This window comes from Lissotriton vulgaris, chromosome 10 (genome assembly GCF_964263255.1).
Source record: "Lissotriton vulgaris chromosome 10, aLisVul1.2, whole genome shotgun sequence".
Classification (NCBI taxonomy): domain Eukaryota; kingdom Metazoa; phylum Chordata; class Amphibia; order Caudata; family Salamandridae; genus Lissotriton; species Lissotriton vulgaris.
In genome coordinates, this window is record NC_141698.1 from 64035644 (window position 1) to 64060256 (window position 24613).

Genomic DNA, 24613 nt, shown 5'->3' on the forward strand with positions numbered 1-24613 from the left:
CTCTTTCTTTGCTGCGCTAGCTGTTGTAAGTAGCGTTCTCACATTGATCCCTTCACAGAATTGCTGAAATAAGATTGTTTGAAAATACGTTTGAGGGAACTGCAATATTTTATTTATATCATTGAGATACTGTGCACATAGAGGGTGTGTTTTATTTGGTGTTCTGAACCTAACAGGCTTCCGGATTTGTGGGAACTTCCGCAACCTTTATCATGAGGTTCTTCAAATTTCAGCCTTCTCATCATTAGCCCCTCTTAAGTTTTTCCACGCTCTCACCAACCTCTGCTGCGTCTTGATCTGGTCTTTTTTTTGCTCTTATTGTAGGTTGATGGAGCAGAGGGAGAGTTGGGGGTAGGCGTCTCGGACTCATGCATCTCTTCTGGCAGGCTGCATGATGCATATGTCCGCATGCTTAAAGTAATTAATGCACAAATTATCGGCATTGCATCTGGGATGAGGGGACCCAATTACTCTGGTGTACGTAGTACAGCAAGTCAAACCATCTCACAGTTTCAGTCTGCAAGATAAAATTAGATCTTTCTGATATTTCTCTTTTCTAAGCAATTAATCTTCTGTTAGGATCTTAGTATCACTCTTGTGTGACTCCCAAGAAAGAATGAGAGTGCTTTCCAGGAGTGTCAATGTAACCCACAGCATTTTCGAGGCATGCTTCATAAGAGTCCCTCGCCCAAACTGATAGTACACCTAGGTGAGTTCAATCTCGATCAGGGTTTTTTTGATATTATAGGAATCAGGTGTTCATAGATATAAAATTCTCTATTATAACCAAAGGCTATGCATTTATTGTGGCTTATCCTGATAAGATTGAAAGCACTAATTTGAACCTGGATGGGGGCTAGGAGCGGTCACTGGTCTACATGTTATGGCCATAAGATTTGCCCAATTAGTTCTGTTGGCCTTAATTAGGACCAAAGAAATCCTTAACAATAGTGCCTGAATCCAATTGTGATTCACTTTTTGTGGTATTTGCATACACAACATGCACACACTAATGCACGCTTACATACGTCCCCTTGCACGCTTACATACATCCCCTTTAGGAGCATTGTGAAAAGCAGCGAATCTCCTAAGACCCCCAATGCTGCCCGGCGCAGGGTCACCTTTAATTCACTGGATTTACTATCAAAATAATGAGGCAGGCGCTGGAAACTGGAAGACAAGAAACAAGTTTATTTCTCATGAGGAGAACCTGTCAACAGACTCCGTGGTAATCTAATGAGGTGTTCTAACAACAGCTCTCCTGCAGGTCACTTTTATACAGTATCAGGACAAAGTAATCTTTATGATCAGTGTCATGTAAGCTTGATATCCCCGCCCCGGATAGGTTGTCACACAAGCCAAACATTGTTTCATCAACATGGTTAAACAAGCCCAACAGTTATTCTCCTCCCACCCAGGCCAAACAGACAATTTTATCTTGTAGCTGGACCTTGCTTCAGGGTCTAAAACATGTGAGACCGGCCAGATCCAAGAGTCTGTTCTGTTGATAAAAACAGGTCCCATTGTTGGCAAAAACAAGTCTTGCTGTGTGCAGTGCAATAAACCATGTTTGCAAGAGTCTGTTTGGTATTTGGAACCTGTTTGTGCAAAGTTGTCCATGGCCAGCCTGTAAACAGAGATGAGAGGAAAAACAAGTCTGTGGCAGCAAGTGGTGTTGATGTTTGTCGTGGTGATAGTCCATAGCCCCCAGCTCACATACCAGGCTGGTCAGAGGGATGCCAGTATGGGCAGTGTGAAACAAAGGTGACCAACAGAATACAAAAGCCAACCATTTCTTGCTTATGTGAGAGGTATTGTATTTTAGCCATGTTGTACGGCAGTGTGGCTGCTGTTCAGTATGGCTAAATGTTAGTGGCATGGCATAGAGGAGAGTGGCACAGAGTATTTTTATTTATTTTATTTGAGACGTTTTATATAGCGCTGGCTAGACCCAGAGGTATCAGAGCGCTTTACATGAGGATCAGCAAGTTACAGGTTACATAGTTACATCAATTATATCAAAGAATCATGGAGGGAGGAAGAGGGGGCGGGAAGGAAGCACAATGTTGAAACGAGGAAAACAATGTCAGATGACCAGCTGGGTAGGTGACGAACGAGAGGGTGAAACCAGTGCCAGACTCCTCTATAGCTGCATATGACAGTTTCACCGGATCTGCATCGAAGTGAGTACAAACAGTTTTGGTATCTGCCCAGGGGGCATCGTCAAAGGTCCATCGAAAGTTCCTTCAAAATTCCACCTGGCATGGGCCAAGTTGATCCGTCTCCGTGGTGTATATAATATTCAAGGTTTCAGTCCAGGGGGTATCGTCAAAGATCAATTGGCAGCACCCATCCCGGAGATACTGGGAAGCTAAGACTTGTCATTAGTTGTGTTAAGCTCCACACTGGGGCTTGAGCTTTTTTTGGGGGTGCAATTCTGTTGGACCCATCAAGGAATCCTTTGATGAAAGGTGCTGTGAAAAAAACATTTACATGAATTTTCCTTGGTGTAGGCTACAATTGCGGTCAGATACATCTTGAGGCTTGAGTAGTTAAAGCTACGGTCAAGCAAGTGTGTAAGATTTAGGAGCACTGTTTCCTGTGTGGAAATGGAGTTAAGGGTATTCTTTTTTGTTCAACAAATGGTGTACTGTTTCAACTTAGCTGCAAAGCATTGTCTTGTGGTCTCTTTTCTTGCATCCTTTAGTATTTCCATTGTTCTTTGCGGAATGTTTAAATGTCCGAACTCTAGGTATTCAGGCGCCAGACTGCTAGGCTGAGTGTTGCTGATTCTGGGTGAAAGATCTGCCCTCTTTGTATTGTGTAGGAAGACAGAGCTTGAAATTTTACATCTGTCTTTAAACACACAGCAAACGTGAATAGATAAAATGATGATATTCTCATATATAGTGTTACATAACCCTGGTGATTGGTGGAGAGAGTGGACTAAAGGGGTTCATGGGAAGTGCAGTTTAAGTTTATTTGCATTTTATTGGCTGCTGTAATTTCTGAAGTAAAGAAAGATAAGCATAATCCTCGCATCACTGTCCATAAAAAAATTGAAAATTCTTGACAAGATAGCTAGAATTTTTTTTATTTGCGGTTAATTCCTTTGTTACATACTACCAGTTTAAACCTGCATCACAAGTCAGTACCTGCTATCTTTCTTGTTCTTTATCTCTTTACCACATCACATTTATATAATTTGAGTACTTTTTGCCCGCACATCTTTGTTTGAAGTGATATGTCACTGCACCAATTTATACTTCTATAATCATACCTAGAGGCTCATCTTGCTTTTGTAATTATAGTTACGATTTTGCACCTATTTGCAAGTGCCAGGTCAATATCAAGTTATATACTGCCCCTTCTCTCTGTTGACACATATTTGGCAATAATCACTTTTATACAGTATGTATTATTTGCATGCTGGTTCTTTTGAACAAACTATTGCTATTTTGCTTTCTTTTTCCCTAGTAGAATACTTCTTAACTGTTCACCAATTTTGGCCAATCATAGACCAATTAGATGCAACTGCAACCTTGACAAACATTGCCCTACCTGCATTGACAATTTATGATTAGCACTAACGGCTTTCTGTCATTTCCTATACTTTTGCTCTCTCGCCCTACCTTACAGTTCTCTTATTACACTAGTTGTAAGTTGTAACCATCTATACATCGTTCTTGACTACTACAAAACATTCTGGTGTAATCAACTAATTGGGTGTCACTGTTGGAGCACCTCACTTCTAAAATTAACCTTCGATTCTCCTATTTCGTTTCGGTGTTTTAGTCTTACCCTTAATAAATGGTATATTTTACATACTACAATTATTAACAAAAGACATATATAAAATTCACTATTTTTGTTAAGTTACGTCTTTGTTAACAAAACACATGTTGGCTGTTTCGGATGTAGTAGATGCTTTACACTTATGCGTTCTTAAGGGAAGGTAAAATGAGTAAACAGACCAGAAAACCTTAATGTTGTTTGAAGTGGGTGTCTACGAAGGATCTGTGTTACTTTACTACAGACTGTGCTCCTATATACTCGTTACATACATTTAGACTTTACCAATGCACTTGTTATATTTGTAATTGAAATACATGTAAACATAGACATTTTTAACAAACGTTTTATGACATTTCTAAATTTTTGACCACTACATTTTTTACACAACTTTCAAATCATAGTATACTGACTTTTTAAAATAATAATATCACCACTTATTTACTACATGTCAAAGCTTTAAGAAAGTAGAGGTGAGAATTATACAAATACCATAGTAACATTAAGTCTTACATCTCATGTAGCCACATAAACAAACTGTTCCTGAGTGTAATTAAGCACAAGAACTAGTTCCACAATTAACTGTCTTCATGGTTGCACAGAAAGGATACAGAGTCCTGGTGCTGCACAGTGCGAGTGCATATCCCACTGTGAGCCTGCCAGAAGCGCACTGTGTGATCATAACCAGCCGTTGCTAGGATTACTGGATCACTTCCCACCGTCCCCTGGCTTGAGTTCATGATTCTAACCAGCACCTGGAGTAACAAAATAAGTTGAGATACAACTATTAGACAAAAGTCAAATTTATAAACGGGATGACCCAGTGGCTCAGCATCAACTGAAAATAGATTTTTTTTAACACACTTTATTGGTGACCACAGCGTATAATATAGCATACATAGAGTACAGCAGAAATGGTCTTTTCTTTTTCCTTTCTTTTCTATGCATTACCATACAATCAGCTCCAACACATTATACGTAATGAACTCTGTATGAGTAAATAGTCCCGGAACCCAGACTCCAGTAGCATTTTTGTCAGCAACGTAGGGTATTAGCAACTTGAGTTCCACCAAAATTAAAGCAGTGTGGGAATACACATAACAGAACGGAACCAACTTCCCCTATTCCCTCCCTCCACCCGCCCCTCCCCCCGTAACTCCTGGTCAAGGGATCTTTATTAGTTCGTAATGGTCAGGGTAGCTTACCACAGACACGGTGCTCTAAGGAAGAACATGGTCTAGGGCTAGAGGTTGTCAGTCCTGATCTGAGGACTTGGGAGTCTGCAACCATCTGGTAACCTAGTATGATATGAAATGGAAGAAGAACGGGCTACGGGATGATAAATCAAGTCTATCCAGTTCAATCAGCATAGCCTCCCATTCCAGTGAAAGGGGCTGTTTCCGCAACCCCCTCTCCTCCTCCCTATGCAGAACAGCCCCTTCGGCCTTTCCTCATTGAAACATGTCCACTTGCCAGATGGACACAGCCGGGCATCTTGGGGATTTCCACCTCATAGCGAGGGCCCTCACCCTGGGCTCGACAAATCCACTAGCCCGCTCGCATTTGCGAGGGAGAATAGATGAGTACAAGCTATTTTTTGGTCCTACTCGCCCTTTCTGACGAGTAGGAAGACAAACTAACTTTTGTCCTCCTTCTTTGAAAACGGAGCAAAAGTGACAAGACAACAGGATTTAAAGGCATTTTTATTGCTCACAAAGGGACTGAGCAATAAAGATGCCTTTAAATCTTGATAACTTGTCACTTTTGCTCCATTTTCAGAGACAGAGGTCGAGTAGGTTGCAGTTGGGTCGAGGGGCTTTTCCAAGTTACTAAACCTGCAGGACTAGTACAATTTTTCAGATTTGTCGAGCCCTGTCACTGCTAGGATAAACGCTAGGTCCAAGAATTTTAATCGTACCTTTTATATCTTTGAGCATCTCAGGTGGCCCATGAGACAATTCAGAGCCTCAGCCAGCACTGGGAGTTGTGTAACTGCGTTCAATGCTGTGCAAATTCGTTCCCAGTAATCGCCGAGGCAAGGGCAAGACCACAGCATGTGGAGAAAACCTGCTTCGTCTTCTCGACAACGGGGGCAGCAATGGGGGGAATTTGGAAACATGCGATGGAGCCGTTTGGGCGTGACGTACGATCTATGCAGAATCATGGACTGGATACATTTTAGTTTAGCGTTGCGTGATACCTGTCTGGGGTGCTCTAACATGCATGCCCATGCCTTGTCAGTGATTTCCAGTGGGGAATTCTCAGACCATTGTGCCCTGAGAGAGGTGAGTGTGATAGCAGCATGCGTTCTAATTCCTGTATACAGCCACTCACTAAGTGACCTTCAGGTCCCATATAAATTTAGAAGATGTACTAGATCATGATGTGGGGGTTCCTCCCTTTGTGGGGCCCAGGTAGTCCGTATATAATGCATCACGGTGGCGTGTAGTAAGAATAAACGTGTTGGTGCTCCCCTGGCTCGTGTAAAGGAGTCAAAGTCTAGTATGGTGCCATCGCCAAAGAATGCTCCTATGTCCTCCACCCCAGCAGCTGTCCAGTCCTGTATCCTTACCCTCGATAATCTACCCTGTGGTGTGGGGATTCCAATGAGGGGAATATTTGTGGCCTAAGGGATCACTGCATTGGTGTATGATAGAGGCTTCCTCTAGCATTGGAGGGCAGTTCTCAACAAGGATGGGCAGTCTGAAGGTATCCTGGCCTTTGGTAATAGTAAGGAATATAATTCGCCGCGATCTATTCTCTGTGGTGTGAACCCAATTTCCTGCAGATTTCTCCCTGCCATCCAGTATGACAGCCATTGGAGTTGGCTGGCATAGAAGTCGCTTCGGAAATCAGAAACTCCTAAGCCGCCACTGAGTGTCCCCAGTTGGAGTTTGCGGTGACTGATCCATTGTCGCCCCGCTCCCCAAATTAGTGTAATCAACATAGCATTCAATGTGTTAAAAATAGATTGGGGGAGAACTACAGGTATATTTACAAAATAATATAGGAGGCGGGGCAGCCTTATCATTTTTGATACGGCAACTCTGCCCATCACTGAGAGTGTCAGCGATGCCCAGAAGGTCACACTGGCACGGATGGCTGTTATAGCTCAGACTATATTACCCTCTATCTGGTTCTTCTGTGTCATATATTCCTGGATGCCCAGATATTTGAAGGTGAGGGGGCTACCAGTATTGTATAGTTTCCAAACTGTGTGTGAGGTGGATGTTGTGAATCCCGAAAAAAATATGTAATCGATTTCTCTGGGTTTATAGACAGTCCTGACAGCTGTTCAAAGATGGCAAAGATGTTGGGGAGGGGGGCATTATCCGCTGTCAGATCTCGTAAATATAACAGTATATCATCTGCATAGATAGATATTATGTGATGAGTCCCCGCAATCGGAGTTCCAAACTGAGCCGCTGATTCTGAGGGCCAGCGCTAGGGGCTCCAGTGCAAGTACAAATAATAATGGGGATAGCGGGCATCCCTGCCTGGTGCCCCTATGAATAGCGTATGGGCCGGAAATGAAACGGACAGTGCGTGCTCTAGCCGTGGGGGATGTATTCAGTAAACGGACCCATTTAAGGAAAACGTCGGGAAACCCAAATCTTTGCAGTGTCATGAACATAAAATCCCAGGAGAGGGAGTCATTGGCCTGCTTAAGGTCCAATGCTATGCATCCTGCTGCTTGATATTCTTGAGGGATGGCTTGCATTACAGAGTGTAGTCGTCTAGTATTCACTGAAGTGCTGCGATTCGGTAAAAACCCGCATTGGTCCTCGTGTATTAGTCTATTAAGATGTGGTTGTATATGATTAGCGATGGCTTTACTTAACATTTTATATTCAGTGGACAGTAAGGAGAGGGGCCTATAATTAGAAAGCTCTAAAGGATCTCGGCCTGGCTTAGGTATTGAAGTGACCAGGGCCTGCATAGTGGATTCCGGCATATGACCAACCACAAAGGCTACCTTATACACAGATTCCAGGGTGGGTACCAAGGTCTCTGCATAGGTCTGGTAAAACTCCACTGGGAGACCATCTATACCAGGGGTTTTGTTGTGATTCAACCCCTTAATGGCAGTGCGGATTTCATTTTGAGTAATAGGGCCATCAATGTCCTTTTTGACTGCCTCAGGGCTCAGCGGAAATGGGAGGTCCTGCAGGAATGCTGCTATGGAATGACCGTCTACCAGGTCGGGGGGTTTATATAGCATTGTCAGATGTTCATAAAAGGCAGAGTTAATTTCCCTCTGTGAGTGAACTATCTGTCCCATCCGGGTGCGGATACTGGTTATGACAGGGGGGGTCTGGCCTGTCCCTGACTATGCGGGCCAGTAGTGCACCTGATCTATCTGCGTCAGTGTGTTTCCGTTGCAGGAATGCGCGATGGTCAATGGTCCGTAAAGTTTCCAATATTTCTGCATGATCTATGTGGGCATCTTGTAACACCCCTCATTTTTCTGGACCGGCTAACGCTTCCTGTTCCAGTTTGTTTAGGCGCTGTTCTATAATTTCCAACCGTTGGTGTGTCTCTTGTCTGGCCCCAACTACTTGACCAATCGATGCTCCCCGTACTACCACCTTCAGGGCATCCTAGTCCACTAGGTTGGAAGAGGCTGTGTTCCAATTTTCAGTCAAGTAATTAGTGATACCGTTAGGGAGGGTCGTGCGGAAAGGGCCATCCTCTAGTAGTAGTGGGTTCAGTTTCCAAGTAGGAACGGGGGTGGGTACTGGGCCCCATCCTATCGTGAGTTCTAGAGGATTGTGGGCGGAGAACGTTTTCGCTAAATAGATGGAGTGGGGTATCCTATCTATGATGGTCCGGGAGCAAAGGAACCTGTCAATTCTAGTGTGTAAACCGTGTACAGAAGAATAGAAGGAATATTATTTATGATTCGGGTGTAGGTGGCGCCAAACGTCGGAAAGTATCCAACCATCTGTCCATGTAGTGAAACAATCGGCCAGTTTACTGGCGTTTGTTCCCTGCAGTGGGGGGTGGGACCTATCTAAGGCCGTGCTCAAAACTACATTCCAGTCCTTACCCCGGATCCCGGGTTTGCCATCTCAGTCAGCCAGCACTGTACCCAATCTGCGTAAAAACTGGTCCTGGTCAAAGTTAGGGGCATAAATGCTGCCCAAGACCACTAAGGAACCATCCAGGGTGCCTTTCACCAAAATGTATCTGCCCTGATCGTCTACTCTTCTGTCCAGCTCCAGGAATGGGACCCCATGGCGTATCCAAATGGTCGCCCTCTAGCGAAGGCGGAGTAATTGGTAGAATAAATGTGACCCCTCCATTTTTTATGCATTTTTTGGGCTTCAGAATCAGTTAAGTGAGATTCCTGGAGGAATGCTATGTGTGCCCGACGTCGAGTCGAAGAAGCTATGCATGAATACGAGGTAGTTTCTGGACGGCCCCCAGGCCACGTACGTTCCATGTGACGAAGGTGTACATCCAAGTGGTACTAACTTTCCCTGGAATATCTGTGTGGGTAAGAAAGAATTCTGCATGTGTAGAAGGCATGAACCAAGCCCGACCAGGAGTCCCCCAACCCAACAACTTTAACTAACCTTGGCGCAGCATCAGGACCATGCTGTGCCCAACAATAGTGTACAAATAGCACATAACAAATAACGGTGCATACCCTAACAGCGAGATGGCTATCCTCAGTAAGAGACATGGTTACCATCAGATCTAGAACCCAACGGCTCTACGTATCCTACTACGGGGGTGGGGGGGGGAATGTGTTCAGTGTCCCTGGGGGGGATTGAGTCTATCCGCCACCGACGGACTGGTGCAGGGTTTCTTCAGAGATTCTCTCAGAACAGAGTAAAATAGAGGAGAGAGGGACTGTACATTGCTTATTCCTAGTGAGACTTAGACAGTATCCTTAAAATGTACAGTTTGTTCCTTCTACATCAGTATAAAAATCATAGCAGGGTAACAATACTTTAGGAAAACAATCCCAACAAAAAGGATATAGCAGCTCCAGGGGTGTAGAGTCCTTTTCAGTGGTGAACAGTGAGATCGGTACGTTTTCCACGGGCGCCACATATTCAGCGCCAATGGTCAATTGTTGAGCATGTCATCAGCTCTTCCGGGTGTAATGTAGTGGAAGAGAGTAATACTATGTTCAGAGTCAGGGTACTGTACTGTCGTCTGAATCTGTGGATATTTTATTGATATCGTCCCGGAAAGCACCAGCCACTGCCAGTGCTCCTTCCTGATCCAGTCGTTGCTGCTCCCGCGATGGGCCTGGGCCACCCTTGTTCCGGGTAGAGTTCTGTGAGCGGCAAGAGTTTTGTCCCGGAAATCTGTCCGAGACCTGTGAAGAGAAGTCCGTGCCGCTAGTCTGGCTGGAGCCAATTCCCATCACCTCCATCCATTCCTCAGTATCCGCAGGGCTCTCAAAAAAGTGGGATTTCTTGTCGTGGATAACTTTCAGCCTAGCGGGGATAAAAGCGCGTATTTGAGTTGCGCTTTCTGAAGTCTTTTCTTTATGGCTTGGTAAGACGATCTTTGTCTCTGCACCAGGATAGTATAGTCTGGATACAAGGAGATACGTTGATTTTCGAACTGGATCAGTTCCTTTTCGCTCGCCTTCTGTAAGAGGGTATCACGGTCTCTATAGTTGAGGATTTTTACTATCAGTGGACGGGGTAGTGCACCAGGTTTAGGCGGTCCAGTCGAGATCCTGAAGGCGCGCTCCACGCAGAAGTATGGGGAAAGCCCCTCAGAAGCTACTTGGTCTTTGAACCATTTCTCCATAAAGTCTGCTGCTTTATTTCCTTCACTACGTTGCGGTATACCAATAACGCGTATATTATTGCACCTATTTCTGCCCTCGGCGTCTTCCACCCGGTCCATAAGTGTTGTCATTTGTTGCTGCAGATGCTGTATTGTAGACGAGTGGCCTGTAACTTTTGGTGCGAGATCTGCAATGGAATGGTCATGGGCTTTTACTGTATCAGTCAGCTTGCTTTGGTCAGCCTTAAGCAGCGTAAGGCCTGAAATGAGGGTACCTATCTGTAGTTCAAGCGCCATTCTGGATTCACGTATCTCCTTGAGGATGATGTCTAATTTGTCCGGCGCATCAGCAGCGTGCTTGGTAGAAGCCTTTCCAGGCGAGGGGGGTCGGCTAACGTGCTCTGGCATGTCTCTCATTAATAGTCTCCAGTACGTCTGTCCAGAAGGCCACCAGGGATGGGCAAGATCACAACATGTGCAGCATTTCGGCTCATTGTTCACCATATCTAAGGCAATCTACCTTTGTCGCCCCAAACATCCTGATGATCTTTCCCGGTGCAAGATAGGCTCTGTGTAATAAGAAATTAATGAGTTTAAATCTCCCATTATGATGTCCTTATATAAAATAAATTTCACAATCAGAAAAAGCGCAACTGATTCCCCTAAGGGTACCCAGATGCTGGGGGGCCATTGGGTAAATTTGAGCTACTGCTCAGAGTCATGTGATACTGAGCTGGCGCTGGGAATCGAACTGTGAGCCTCGAGTCAGCTGCTCTGGCTCCTGCGCCACACCTCTCCCCTGTGGGATAATATCCTGTCCCAGTCTGCATCTGTGGTTTGGGAAGTAATCTCAGTTTCCCATTTCTCCTGCAGCGAATTCAGAGGTGTGATGATGTCCGATCTCAAGGCCTGGTAAAGACAGGCAACAGCTTTAGTTTGACCAGTGGTCACGCACAGAACCTGGCACCAGTGGTTAACGGGGGGTTCAGTCGCTCCTGGTCTCCAGTGGTCGCACACCATAGCCACTACTGCAAGGTGCAGCAAAAATAGCTTCTAAGCATCTCAAAGGTCATGCAGAGATAATCAAATGTCCACAACTCCCAGTCTCTAAAGAGGTCCCCAACCCGGGTCACCCCGTAAGCTGACCAATACGCCAAGCCCTGCAGTGCTCCACCCCAGCTACCATCTCCAGTCCTATCAATGGCAAATCTTGGGTGTAAGGTCGGTGCGGGTTGGTTGAAGACAACGCAGCCAGCACCGACGGATCACCTTGATATGCATGGGGACTCCACGAATCAACTACCTGGGATTCATTAAGAGCGGTGTGCACCTGTTACAACGCATTTTTTACAACGCACTACTGTTACAACGCATCCATTACAACGCGGATACTGTTACAACTCATGTTTTTACAACGCATTTTTTTTACAACGCAGGTACCTTTACAACGCATACCATTACAACGTAAGTATTGGTAAGTATATAGTTATTTTTTAAATGTTATATGTTTGGGGTAAAGGGGTATTTTTAGGGGTTAGGGTCAGTTTTGGGTTTTAGGGTAAAGGGGTATTTTTAGGGTTCAGGGTCAGTTTTCAGTTTTTGGGTAAAGGGGTATTTTTAGGGTTCAGGGTCAGTTTTCAGTTTTTGGGTAAAGGGGTATTTTTAGGGTTCAGGGTCAGTTTTCAGTTTTTGGGTAAAGGGGTATTTTTAGGGTTCAGGGTAAGTTTTCAGTTTTTGGGTAAAGGGGTATTTTTAGGGTTCAGGGTGAGTTTTCAGTTTTTGGGGTACAGGGTAAAAATAAATTAAATTAATTTTAAATTAAATTATTTAATAGTAAATAAATTAAATTAAATTACATTGCATTATTTTTGGGGTTGAGGGTCAGTTTTGAGTTTTTGGGGTACAGGGGTACAGGGTAAAAATAAAGTTATATATTTTTTTATTTTCAATAATTAATTTAAATTATATTTCATAAAATTACTTTAATTTATTTTTGGGGTTTAGGGTCAGTTTTCAGTTTCTGGGGTACAGGGGTACATGGTAAAAATAAAGTAATATTAATTTAAATTTAAAATAATTAACGGAAATTAAATTATTTAAAATTACATTAAATTATATTTTTAAAATTAAGTTACTATTATATTATTACTATTAACATATACTTACCAATACTTACGTTGTAATGGTCTGCGTTGTAAAGGTACCTGCGTTGTAAAAAAATGCGTTGTAAATACATGCGTTGTTACAGTATCCGCGTTGTAAAAACCGCGTTGTAACGGTATGCGGAGTAAAAGTCCGCGTTGTAACATCATATATCCATTAAGAGCTGAAATAGCATCCGTGCACTGGGAATCGGGCCCCTGACAGCATCGTCCAGTCCCCTGCGATCACACAGCAACTTGCTGAACCACTGGAGCTGCGCTACCAAGTAGTATGCCTCCAATTGGGTGCCACTAGCACCCCTCCGCTGTAGGGCATATTAATTTGGACATTGCTACCCTACGTCTGCCCTTATCCCATATGAGCTCAACCAGAATTGAGTTCAGATACTGAAACATGGGCTTAGCAATGAGAATGGGCTAACATCAAAGTCACCTTACCACTATATTACAGTAGAGCTTACTGGGTACACAAGATCTCTTCAACAGGTGCCTTAACCACATAGGATATTTCAACACAGACTACTGTGATGTGGGGAGGACTAGGACCCAGTAGCAGACCCCTGTCTGGACACTGGAATCCACTTCTAGGAACCACTGTTGGACAGGAAGAGGAGGACAGGAACAGGCATTTTGAGGACAGGCAGGGATGAGGAAGGATGACCAAAGCAAAGGTCTGGTCATGTCTAGCAATGTGTAATTAGTCAGGGAGAATAGAGCATGCTTATAAACACATGGTAGTCTGAGTGCTCATTTAGTCACCGCCTGGCACTTGTCAGAGGATGTGACAAATGGAGACCAAGGTGCCATTAGACTGTGAGCCCTCTGAAACAATATGGTTAAAAAATTAGCTATGTTTAATGGCAGAAAAACATATAAAAGGGAAAAAGTAGCACACGCACCTCTGGACCATCGCATCACTACCGAAATACCAAATGGCCCCGATACCTGGCTGCTCAAATAAGCCTCTGGGGTGTACCAGCAACTGGATACCCTATTGGGTGATTAGACGCGCTTTATAAATCCTGATTAAATCATATGTCTGGATTCCATGACAATGACAGTCAAGGAAAGGGAAGATGAAAGAAAGTATACAAAAAGATCAAATGTTGTCCAGGCACAAAGACTACCCCAGAGAACTTGGGGCATAAAGTGATCATCAGTAAATGAGAATGTACGTGGAAGCAAAGATGAGACTCATGAGTCCATAGGAAAGGTCACAACAGCCAAGAAGGCATGTCAAGGAAATATATTGACAAAGCACTAAATTTACAACTTTCATCCTTCATCAACGAGAACAATCTGCTAAATTCAGCCCAGTTTGATTTATGTAGCCAACATAGTACCGAAACAGCACTCATAGTTTTGATTATGGATGGAGGAGGCAATGCTGCATTGATTCTTTTGGACCTCTCGGTGGAGTCTGACATCATTAAACCACAATATTCCAATAGGCTGTCTACATGAAATGGGCATCAGAGACACTACCATCTCAATGTTTGCCTCCTTCCTCTCTGACACAAGACAACAAGTAGCCATGAAGGATTTTGTGTCAAAGTCCTTCACTTTCCACTGTGGCGTTCCACAGGGAGTATCCCCAAGTCCTACGCTGTTTAATCTCTATATCAGTCCCTTAACCAAACTTATTAACTCTCTCGGTTTCTCAGTGGTATAGTGCGCTGACGATACACAAATTGTTGTTTCAGTATCAGGCATCCCTTCCCAGACTGCTATACAATTCCGGAAATGTATGGAGAACATCAGCGCATGGATGAGTGAGAACTGCCTGAGAATTAACTCGGGACATCACCTTTTGGTCCCCAAGATTGATGGCCACAAGACTTAGGTTCTCTTCCCACACCAGCTGACAAAGGGAAAGCCCTTGGGATCATTTTCGACAACTGCTTACTTTCGAGAATCAGAGGAACCAAATAGTTCCCTCTTGTTTCTATCTTCTGAACATCATCAGAAAAATTCCATACATTCACTCCCATCTTCAAAAGTCCGTTGTCACAGCACTGATTTTATCCAAATTAGATTACTGCAATGGACTATATGTTAATATGAAGCAGTCATTATTGGCAAAACTCCAGATCCAAACCCTGCCCTAAAAAAGGCCTACAATTGTCACAGAGGGAGGCATTCTTGATTATGAAATTCAACACAACACTCAATGGATTGAACGAACTTTCCGAATTGAGTAACCTAAGATAACTGCGTCTTGTGTATTGGGATCATCGTTTTGGAACAAGTACGCGTACAGGTCACGGTGCTAATTCCAAATTGCTCAAAACAAACCTGTTGAGAACACTGAGACGAAGAAGCTTCGGGCATATACAGGAAATGCACTACAAGTACCAAGTGCCCCAGCGACTTGCTAACGATGGATGTGCTCCTTTAAAGATTTCAAAAAACGTACACGCATTGAGACGTGCGCTGACGTCCCACGCAGAAGCTGCCAGCGGTTCGGTGAATCGAGTGAAAACAGATGGAGCGCAAGTAAGCAAACAACTAGCTTTTAAGATCCAGGTTGCAACATGAGGAAGTTGGGAAGACAAGCTTTCTAAACACCTGTATTTTGTCATGTTTACAGACCCGGTGGATATGATCGTTAATGGACACTTTTCTGGACAATTCTGACTAACCACGGATAGACTCCCTTTAGAAGTTTAAGGTATGTGAAAAAAACCTCTCCGCTCTCTAGTAGAGTTGAGCGTTGGAAATACACCTTCAGAAAGGGTGACTAAATCCATGTCTAACTGTTGTCCACAGCACCGGGTACCACAAAAAGTCACAACAGATTGAGATTAGACCACGAAAACTACAGCGAGGTAGGACTATTAATCACGTATATATATATCCTTGTTAGCTGAGTCACTTAACACAACACTGTAGCGACTTTTGGCATTTTCTTTGTACACTTGCAGAATCTCATTTGCCTCCACAAGAAGCTACACAGTCGCCCCAGCAAGACTTTTTATCAGGTACATTCAGCTCAAATTTAAGGGTGTGTGAGTCAGATCAAGACAACAAATATATAAGTATTCTTACACCAATCATGTATTTATTTGTATGTTCCACGGTACAGGCCACTTTCCAGTCCATGTCCTGAGGAGAACCCCCAAATAATGCCTGGGTTCAAAACGCGTTGACTGTGTTGGAACAGGATTCAGGAAGGGCGTCTCAGGACTTTAATTCGAGACATTTTCTACCTGAGATTTGACCTTTGAACTAAAAAGTTTCCAGCACAGTCAAACAAGCAGGCCAGCAAAGAAGAAGTGAATGGCCCCTTGTGTGTTTCTATGTTATCAGGACTGGTGCCCCATGCATTGAATGAATAGAGGCATTGTTTCTTTTTCATGTATATGGTGTTTTTGTAAATATGTCTCACTTATACTGTTTGTAAATTGTGTGTTTGCAGTATCGTACTTCATGTGAACTTTGTTATTGGAGTATTCTTGATGTTTGGACAGATGTAAATGTTTTTTTCAAAAAATCATGAAATAAGTAAAAATCACTAAATGAAAAGTGTGCCCGCTTAGGATTTTTTTGGCTAAGTGAAGTATAATTGTATTCCAAATAATCTACCTGGCCATCTGTGTTGTTGTTCTAAATTAGAGTGGTCTAGGCCAGTTAGAACACGGACCCAAGCCTTTTTTGGTTTCATTGTTGGACATATTGGCGCACTTCATCGTAATATTCCTCAGAATCTGTATCCTGACACTTTACTTGTAAGTCCGATGGGCTTTAGGCATCCCCATAAGGACCATCATCACCCTCGTCGTCAGACTCCTCATCAAATAGCAGAGTGGGAGGCAAAGGTGTTACCCGCCTAGGAGAGGTCATCTCAGGGATTATTTGTTGCCCTCGTATGGAAATGCGGACTTTTTGGATCGTCGACGACCTCGTCGACGGACTAGTCATCGACGGAAAAGTCAGCGTAATCATCGTCGATAGAACCGTCGACGGGACAGTCGGCGGAGAAATGGATCTCGTCGACTGAGTTTTCGTCGTCGATGGTGGATTGATCGTCGACGGAGTAGTCGACGAGCTCGTCGTAATCACCATAATAGCTGCTGTCGTCGACGTCGTCCTCGTCGACACTACCTTTGCTGTCATAATCGTCGACGTCGAGAATGTAGACACCATCGTCGACGAGATGGAAACAGGCACTTTAAACGTCAACGAAGCTATCGAGGAGATGCTCTTTTTTTGTTAGGTTAGGTGGACGGCTTTAGAATGATTTTGTACTCTACATTTGCATCTTCTACAAAATTGTATTAGTCTGGCTGAAATGATCATTGATGTTGGCATCCGCCATGCGGTCGGTGTTACAGGGAAGGGAGTTGCTTATTCGTTACACATGTTCAGTATTTTTTATTATATGCCAGTGCTCCTCTCTGTGGTGCTGACCATTAGCATGCCACCCGTTAAAAATCAGAGAAACCCATCTACCTTGGGTAACCTGACCCAATCCATATGCTTACCTCCTTTCATTCCATAAATATATTCTACTATTTCTGTTAAGCAGACAAACTGGTTGCAAATTGCAGATTTAATAGCCTCCCCATGCCCAAAGGGATACCATTAGTTAGAAACCTATGCAACCACTTTTTTTCCAGAAGGTTCCTTTTTTTTATAGCATGCACTTATTTTCTAAATGTTCAGTCCATTGCAAAAAAAAACCACATTGCCATTTACAACCCCAAAAGCTCTAACTTTCGCAAATGTGAGACCAATTGCATTGCAAATGCTTGTTTAATTGGTGTTTAAAAAACCTTTGAAGATCGTAATCACGGAATAGCCCTAGCAACACTACACAATGCCTGATAAGCCTGATCTGTCCCACTAAACTACAAGTGGCATAGGAAAAGGGTCGAGTACCATAGGTAAAATACAATGTATGAGAACCACCAACTTCAGAGAGAGGGCAGCGTGAGAGGTTAGCAATGAAAGCACTTCAGGAACAAGCACCTATAGAAAGAACGTAAAAACTGCAATGCATAAACTAACTGGTATCTACTGCAGAAACAACATTTTCAAACTCATTGTGGCTCCTGGGTTCATTCAACATGCCGAATCAATAACCACACTTCTTTACATCGTTTCTGCTGATCGATCCTGTTTAGACCAAGGAATGGTATACTTTTTCCCTCTGCACTTCAAAAGAATGGATACCCAATAACACTATTTCAGACTGATCGCGTGCAAGTGCCGAGATCATCCCATCTGCAAGAGTTATGGTCGAGTAACTTTGTTGGAAACAGACAGAGCAGATGTTAATGAAAAAATTATACGAAAAAGGAGATACGGGTTTCAGTCATTATTGATGCCACAAATTCTCTTAGATGGAGCGGTTCAGCAGTGTCACTCTCGTGGAAACAATTATCTTCCTAAACCTAATCCATGATTTGGCCTGTGATTGAAGGAGGGACAGAGAGAGAACAGGGCACATATTTGTCAGTCTGGGAGCAGCTCGCCCAATCTGTTTTTATTTTAATTGCAGTGTGAAAGTCATTATACGAGAAGCAAACTACAAGTAGAAATTAAGAATAAAACTGGATTGAAGGGCTTCTCCGGTGCCCCGGTAAACTTCACAGCTGTTACTTTAAGAGGGCAGCCCTGCTCCACCCACTTCCACATGACACACATCCTGCTGGCCGCTGTACACAAAAACATTTCTACTCCAAGGCCCGGTTTGCCACCATTTCCCTTCCCCTCATCTAACCGGAGCCCTAATAACACTGCGTGCGCGGGGCACTCTCACCCTCCGCACAGCAATCGGCCCTCAGGGGTCGGTTCCTGCGGCTGCCGTAAGCCCGCTCTCAGCTTCGCTCATGCCTCTTCGCCTGTCGCAAGGAAGCGCAAAATGGCGGATTTACGACTGTGTCGTCATAACAACAGAGCGGCGAGAGAAACGCTGAACACAGAGGAAGGACTACGCGCGATCGCCCGAGCAGGCGAATAGACCGAGCGCTTTCTACGGACAGGAGAGCATTAGTAGGCGAATAGACAGAGCGCTTTCTACGGACACGAGAGCATTAGTGCAGTTCAGTTCTACTGTGTGGTCCACACTACTTACTGTTCGTGCTGCTACAATACCCCTTAACATTAAAATAATAAAATGCAGTGCTTAATTTGTTTAAAAAAAATATAAGTGAGGAGGGCCCATTGTGGTTCGCGGAAGCCTGCTGTAAACTGCCTGTTTTTTTGTTTCCTGGTAGCCCATGTGAACAAACCCCACAGACAGGGCTTGAGTCGGGGTACCACGCGGGTGGACGGCCTCCCCCCACTTATTTTACTGGTTGGACGCCGTCCCCCTGCCACACAGCTGTTTTTCCCAGAGGTAGCGTTTGCCACATCCGCCGTTGTCAGCCCGGAGCTCACGGCGAGCTGTGACATCAGCCTCCCGGATCTAAACTTGCCTGAATTGGGCTTGACTGCATTAAAGCTAAATTACATGACACAGGCTTTAGGTGACTGGTTTATCTGCTTCCAGCGCGCCTTCAGCAGTCAGACTTCCTTTATAGCTTGTTACTTAAAGACCACGGGGTCAAATTGTGTCAGCTGATATGTCACAGTCTGAGCCATATAAAAATAAGTGCAGGGATAATGGACACAAAAGCGCCGACCATGCTGAAAGTTCACGCAGCAGGACGAGGGGTAGCTGTTTTGCCTGTATATTAAAGGAAAGAATTCGGATAATGAATCTATAGCGGCGGCCATATGGTTTAGTGGAATGAGATATTGCGTTTTCCCATAGGTGCTGTCTACCGTTCTGGCTGAGCTACAAGGCATGGCCACGGATACAGACTTAATGTAGCTTTTGAACAAACGCGAGGACCCATGCAAGCCACCTTTCGTGACGTCACTTCCTGTCGTGACGTTACTTCCGGTGACAGCGTCCCCCCACTTCTTTTTAAGGTCTCGCTGAACCAACGTGCATGCATTGTTCTGCGAGGAGTATAGTAAGTGAATTTCAAAAATGCTCCCAAAGTCTGCAGGCGGATGAGGTACAGTGCCTGTGCGCCGGGGGCGCGCACCATTTGTCCGCCTGCAGCTTTGGGAGTAATTTCGCTGCCGCTTTGATGTTCTCAGTGAGCCGCGGCGGCCACTGAGAACATAAAAATGCTCACCATTTGCCACCCCCTCCCTTATCCCACTTCCTGCTTGTAGTCTGCTACAGTGAAAAAAATAAAACAAAAATCTTTGGCGATATATTCTTTCTTTCATTCTTCCCGCCATCTCTGTCGTCTCCGTTCTTTCCTTTCTCACACTGTCTCATTATATCTCCTCTCATTTCCTCTCTCTGTCTCGCTTTCTGTCTCACCCCCAACCTTTCTGTTTTCTACCATTTTTTTTTTTTGCTTGTTATTCCAGCCCGCGGGTCACGGTGCCTCCTGTGTTTCCTTGTCCTTGATGCCTTTCCCTCTGTGCGCTGGTGTCCATTAACACTATGCTTCCGGATGCATCTGCCTATTTGCAATTGTGCCCTACACCTTAAAGCGGTCGCCGTCCTTCGTCCCTCTGCTGCTCGGGTCCCATGATCTCAGGTCGCCTTTCTTCTTTGTCCTCTTGTTTATTTCTGCCTATGCGGACTGGCTCCCCTGCCCCTCCCTCTGCTCCGATTGTTCCTATGCTGCTTCTCACCTGTGGCCCCCACTTTACTTCCTGGTCTTTATAGCGCCCTCTCCAAGCTCCCTGACCGCCATTCTCTGTCCCCCTCTGCTATGCTCCCTGACTCATGTTTTTTTCTTCTACTTATGTGCCTTATTCTTCTGGTCCGTGTACCCTTTGGACCCCCTGACGCTTTTACCCAAGTAGCACTACGTCACTTTTTGTCCGAATTATCCATATTCTGTTTGCCTTTGAAGCCCTATAGCGCCTGGTCCTTGCCCCAAACCATTTTTCCCGCCATGTGTCGCACTGTGCGCCCCCGAGGATGTCTGCACAGTGGCCGTCCTGGAGTGCCACCCTCTACACACAGTGGCCCTGTCCTCTGCGGCCTCATTAGCGCCTCGGAACTGGAGCCCCTCGTAGGGCTTGTTAGCAGCTCTGGTGCCCGTGCACACGGGCCCCGTAATTAGAGCGCCCCGCCCCAGGACTTCACCTGCACAGTGCACGGCTAATGCAGCCACGCAGGCCTATTATAGATGCGCAGCTCCCGCAAAGCCTGTATTTTGGGGAAACATGTTTGGTACATCAGGCTCCAAGTCTGGAAATGTGAGCATCCTTTATTTTGAGTTATGGCCACAGCATAGTGCAGAGCATATGTGGCCATCATCACTGCAAAGGTACACCAGAGACTAAGTAGAGTGCCCCCCATTGCGAAGTATGCTCACATTTCGTTAACATGTGTTTACAGTGAATTGTGAAACTCATTGCTTTGAATTACGAGAAGAGATACTTCGCTTCCAGAAAGTGTAGTTTACATTCTACTGCTAATTGTTAGATTACAGGATATACACTATAACGTGGAATGTAAGCTATGGCACGCATCTCCCGCGCTGATCTGGCATCACATACCAGAGAAGGCCTTGCAGTAATCTGTGTGAACTCCACGAGTAGAACATGCTTTGTTTAATTACACTGCAGTTTCGGCCGAATATGTGATGCAATGTGAGGCCCGGCACTAGCAGAAACGGCAGGCTGGTCACCCATGCCACAGCCCTTAGAGGGCAATCTCAGATGCGGGACTAGAAATGTATGAGGCAGGACAAATAGAATGATAGCAATGAAACTGCTGTAACTTTCAAGGAAGTGACATCATCTTTTGGCAATGTTCCATGAAACATCGCAAGGAATGTAGAACATTCTGGCTTAGTGTATTTTTCAACCAACTGATCCCACACACACGCAAATACACATACTCTCTCACTCTCTCTCTTTCTGCTAAAAGCATTTTGGGATGTAAACAAAAAAATAGTTTGGCCTGTTTTTTTGCAGTTTTATGTAAAGCAAATTCGGCCCGAAGGTATTGGAGCGCTTCACACAAGCACCAGTTACATGGCACAAGGACACATCCTTTTGTTTGAGACTCGGGCAGTTAATTGATTTGCCCAAAATCAGATGCTGATGAGTCGACGCCGAGACTCAAATTCGGTAGATCTGGCCTTTAACCAACGCTCACATCCTCGCCCCTTGTTCCCTTAATTGTCACAGAACTGTTTGTACGACTTTAAATAGTTTCACTCTCGTTTTGCTTTTTATTTGCGTATTTGGAAACAAGATTTGCTCGTAGGTTCCTCCGGATAATGTGGCTTTTTGTAAGAATGTATTTTCATCTTTCTACAGAACTATCAATTGAGGAATTTGAGTGTGTGAAAGAGTGTAATTAACTCTGCCAAACACACACAACCAAACACAAACACAACCACACACACACACAACCCCACACACACAACCCCCCCACACACAACCCCACACACACAACGCCCCCACACACACAACCCCCCCACACACAACCCCACACACACACAACCCCACACAACCCCCACACACACAACCCTCCACAAACACACACAACCTCACAAACACACACAACCCCACACACACAAACCCCCCCACACACAACCCCACACACACAACTCCACACACACACAACCCCCCCCCACACACACAACCCCACTCACACAACCCCACACACACACACACACACAACCACACACACAACCACCCCCCCACACACAACCCCCCCACACACAACCACACACACAACCCCCCACACACACAACCCCCCACATACAGCCCCACACACACAACCCCACACACACACAACCCCCCCACACACATAACCCCCCCACACACACAACCCCCCACACACACAACCCCCCACACACAACCCCCCTACACAAACAACCCCATACACACACAACCCACCACACACACAACCCCCCACATACAACCCCACACACAACCCCCCACACACAACCCTACACACAAAACCACACATACACACACAACCACACACACACAACCATTACACACAACCACACACACAACCACAAGCACACACATAAGCATACACACAACCACACACACAACCCCATAACCACACACACACAACCCCACCCACAACTCCCCACACACAACCCCACACACACACAATCCCCCCACACAACCCCCACACACACAACCCCCCACAAACACACACAACCTCACAAACACACACAACCCCCCCACACACAACCCCACACACACAACTCCACACACACACAACCCCCCCCACACACACAACCCCACTCACACAACCCCCCCCCCACACACACACAACCACACACACAACCACCCCCCCACACACACAACCCCACACACACAACCCCACACACACACACACTACCACACACACAACCCCCCCACACACAACCCCCCCACATACAACCCCACACACACAACCCCCCCACACACACAACCCCACACACACACAACCCCCCCACACACACAACCCCCCCACACACACAACCCCCCACACACACAACCCCATACACACACAACCCACCACACACACAACCCCTCACACACAACCCCCCCCCACACTCAACCCCCCACACATACAACCCCACACAACCCCACACACAACCCCCCACACACAACCCCCCCACATACAACCCCACACACAAAACCACACATACACACACAACCACACACACACAACCACAAGCACACACACAAGCATACACACAACCACACACAACCACACACACAACCCCATAACCACACACACACAACCCCACACACAACTCCCCACACACAACCCCACACACACAACCACACACACACAACCACAACCACACACCCAGCATCAATATATCTATCTATCTATCTATCTATCTATCTATCTATCTATCTATCTATCTATCTCAAAGCCATTGTTATTTGTAATATCAATACATCTAAGTCACGTAAATACAACACATATTGCATTACAAATGCTATAGGTGTCACATTTGCGAAAGTTATAACTATTGGCATTGTAAATGACAAAGCTATTAATTTCACTATTTTCAAAACCAACACATAAATAAACAAGCATTTGCAATGCAATAGGTCTAGCATTAGGAAAGTTTGAGCTATTGGTATTGTAAATGACAATTTTTTTATTTATGTGTTGGTTTTGAAAATAGCGAAATTAATAGCTTTGTCATTTACAATGCCAATAGTTATAACTTTTGCAAATGTGACACCTATAGAATTGTAATTGCTTGACTGGTGTTGATGGAGGCCCACAAATAATGCAGTACCTGAACAGGAGTAGACATTGGCTTGCTATGACTAATATGTGGCCCTAATCGTTGGAAGAGATTGCTTGTCCATTGGTAATGTAGTCAGACTTCCTGTGGAGTCGACACCTTGATGAGCCAATCGTCTAGGTAGCAGTAGACGAAAACTCAATGCTTCCTGAGGTGCGTGGCTACCACTGCCATGCACTTCAAGAAAGTTCTGGGGGCTGATTTGAGGCCAAATGGAAGCACTTTGTACTGGTAATTATTTTGATAAACAACAAACCTCAAGAATTTGCGATGCTTCTTAGCTATTGGTACATGAAAGTACGCATCTTGGAGGTCTATTGAGCTGAGCCAACTGGTGTAACTGTGGAAAGATCTGATAGAGTGCCAGCATTTGAAACTTTTCTCGTCAAATCCATCTGTTGGCCAATTTTCAAATTGACAAATGGGTCTGAACTCCTTTCTGGGACCTTTCTTTTTTCCCCAAAAGTATCAGGAATAAATGCCAGTTACTTGTTGTTTGGGAGGAACAGTCTCCACCGTAAGCTTCCGCACATAGCATCTGTAGATGGTGATTGGATGGTTTTGATGGTATATTCGGTGGAGGACAGGTGAACCTGAGACAATACCCATTCCAAACAATATTCATTATTCAGGCGTCTTTTGTAATGAATTGTCACT

The 24613-nt window shown here is 44.8% G+C and overlaps 1 protein-coding gene across 1 annotated transcript in view; it reads right to left on the bottom strand.

The window, feature by feature from the left end:
* MLST8 (MTOR associated protein MLST8) overlaps positions 1-18573 on the bottom strand; it is a 69048-nt gene extending 50475 nt beyond the window's left edge. The window contains exons 1-2 of the mRNA XM_086940479.1: positions 18475-18573; positions 4404-4547 (exon numbers count right to left, since the gene is read on the bottom strand). Of these exons, the coding sequence (XP_086796605.1) occupies positions 4404-4532 (129 nt within the window). The 5' untranslated portion in view covers positions 4533-4547; positions 18475-18573. The remainder of the gene's footprint in view (positions 1-4403; positions 4548-18474) is intronic.
* Positions 18574-24613: the final 6040 nt, after the last annotated feature.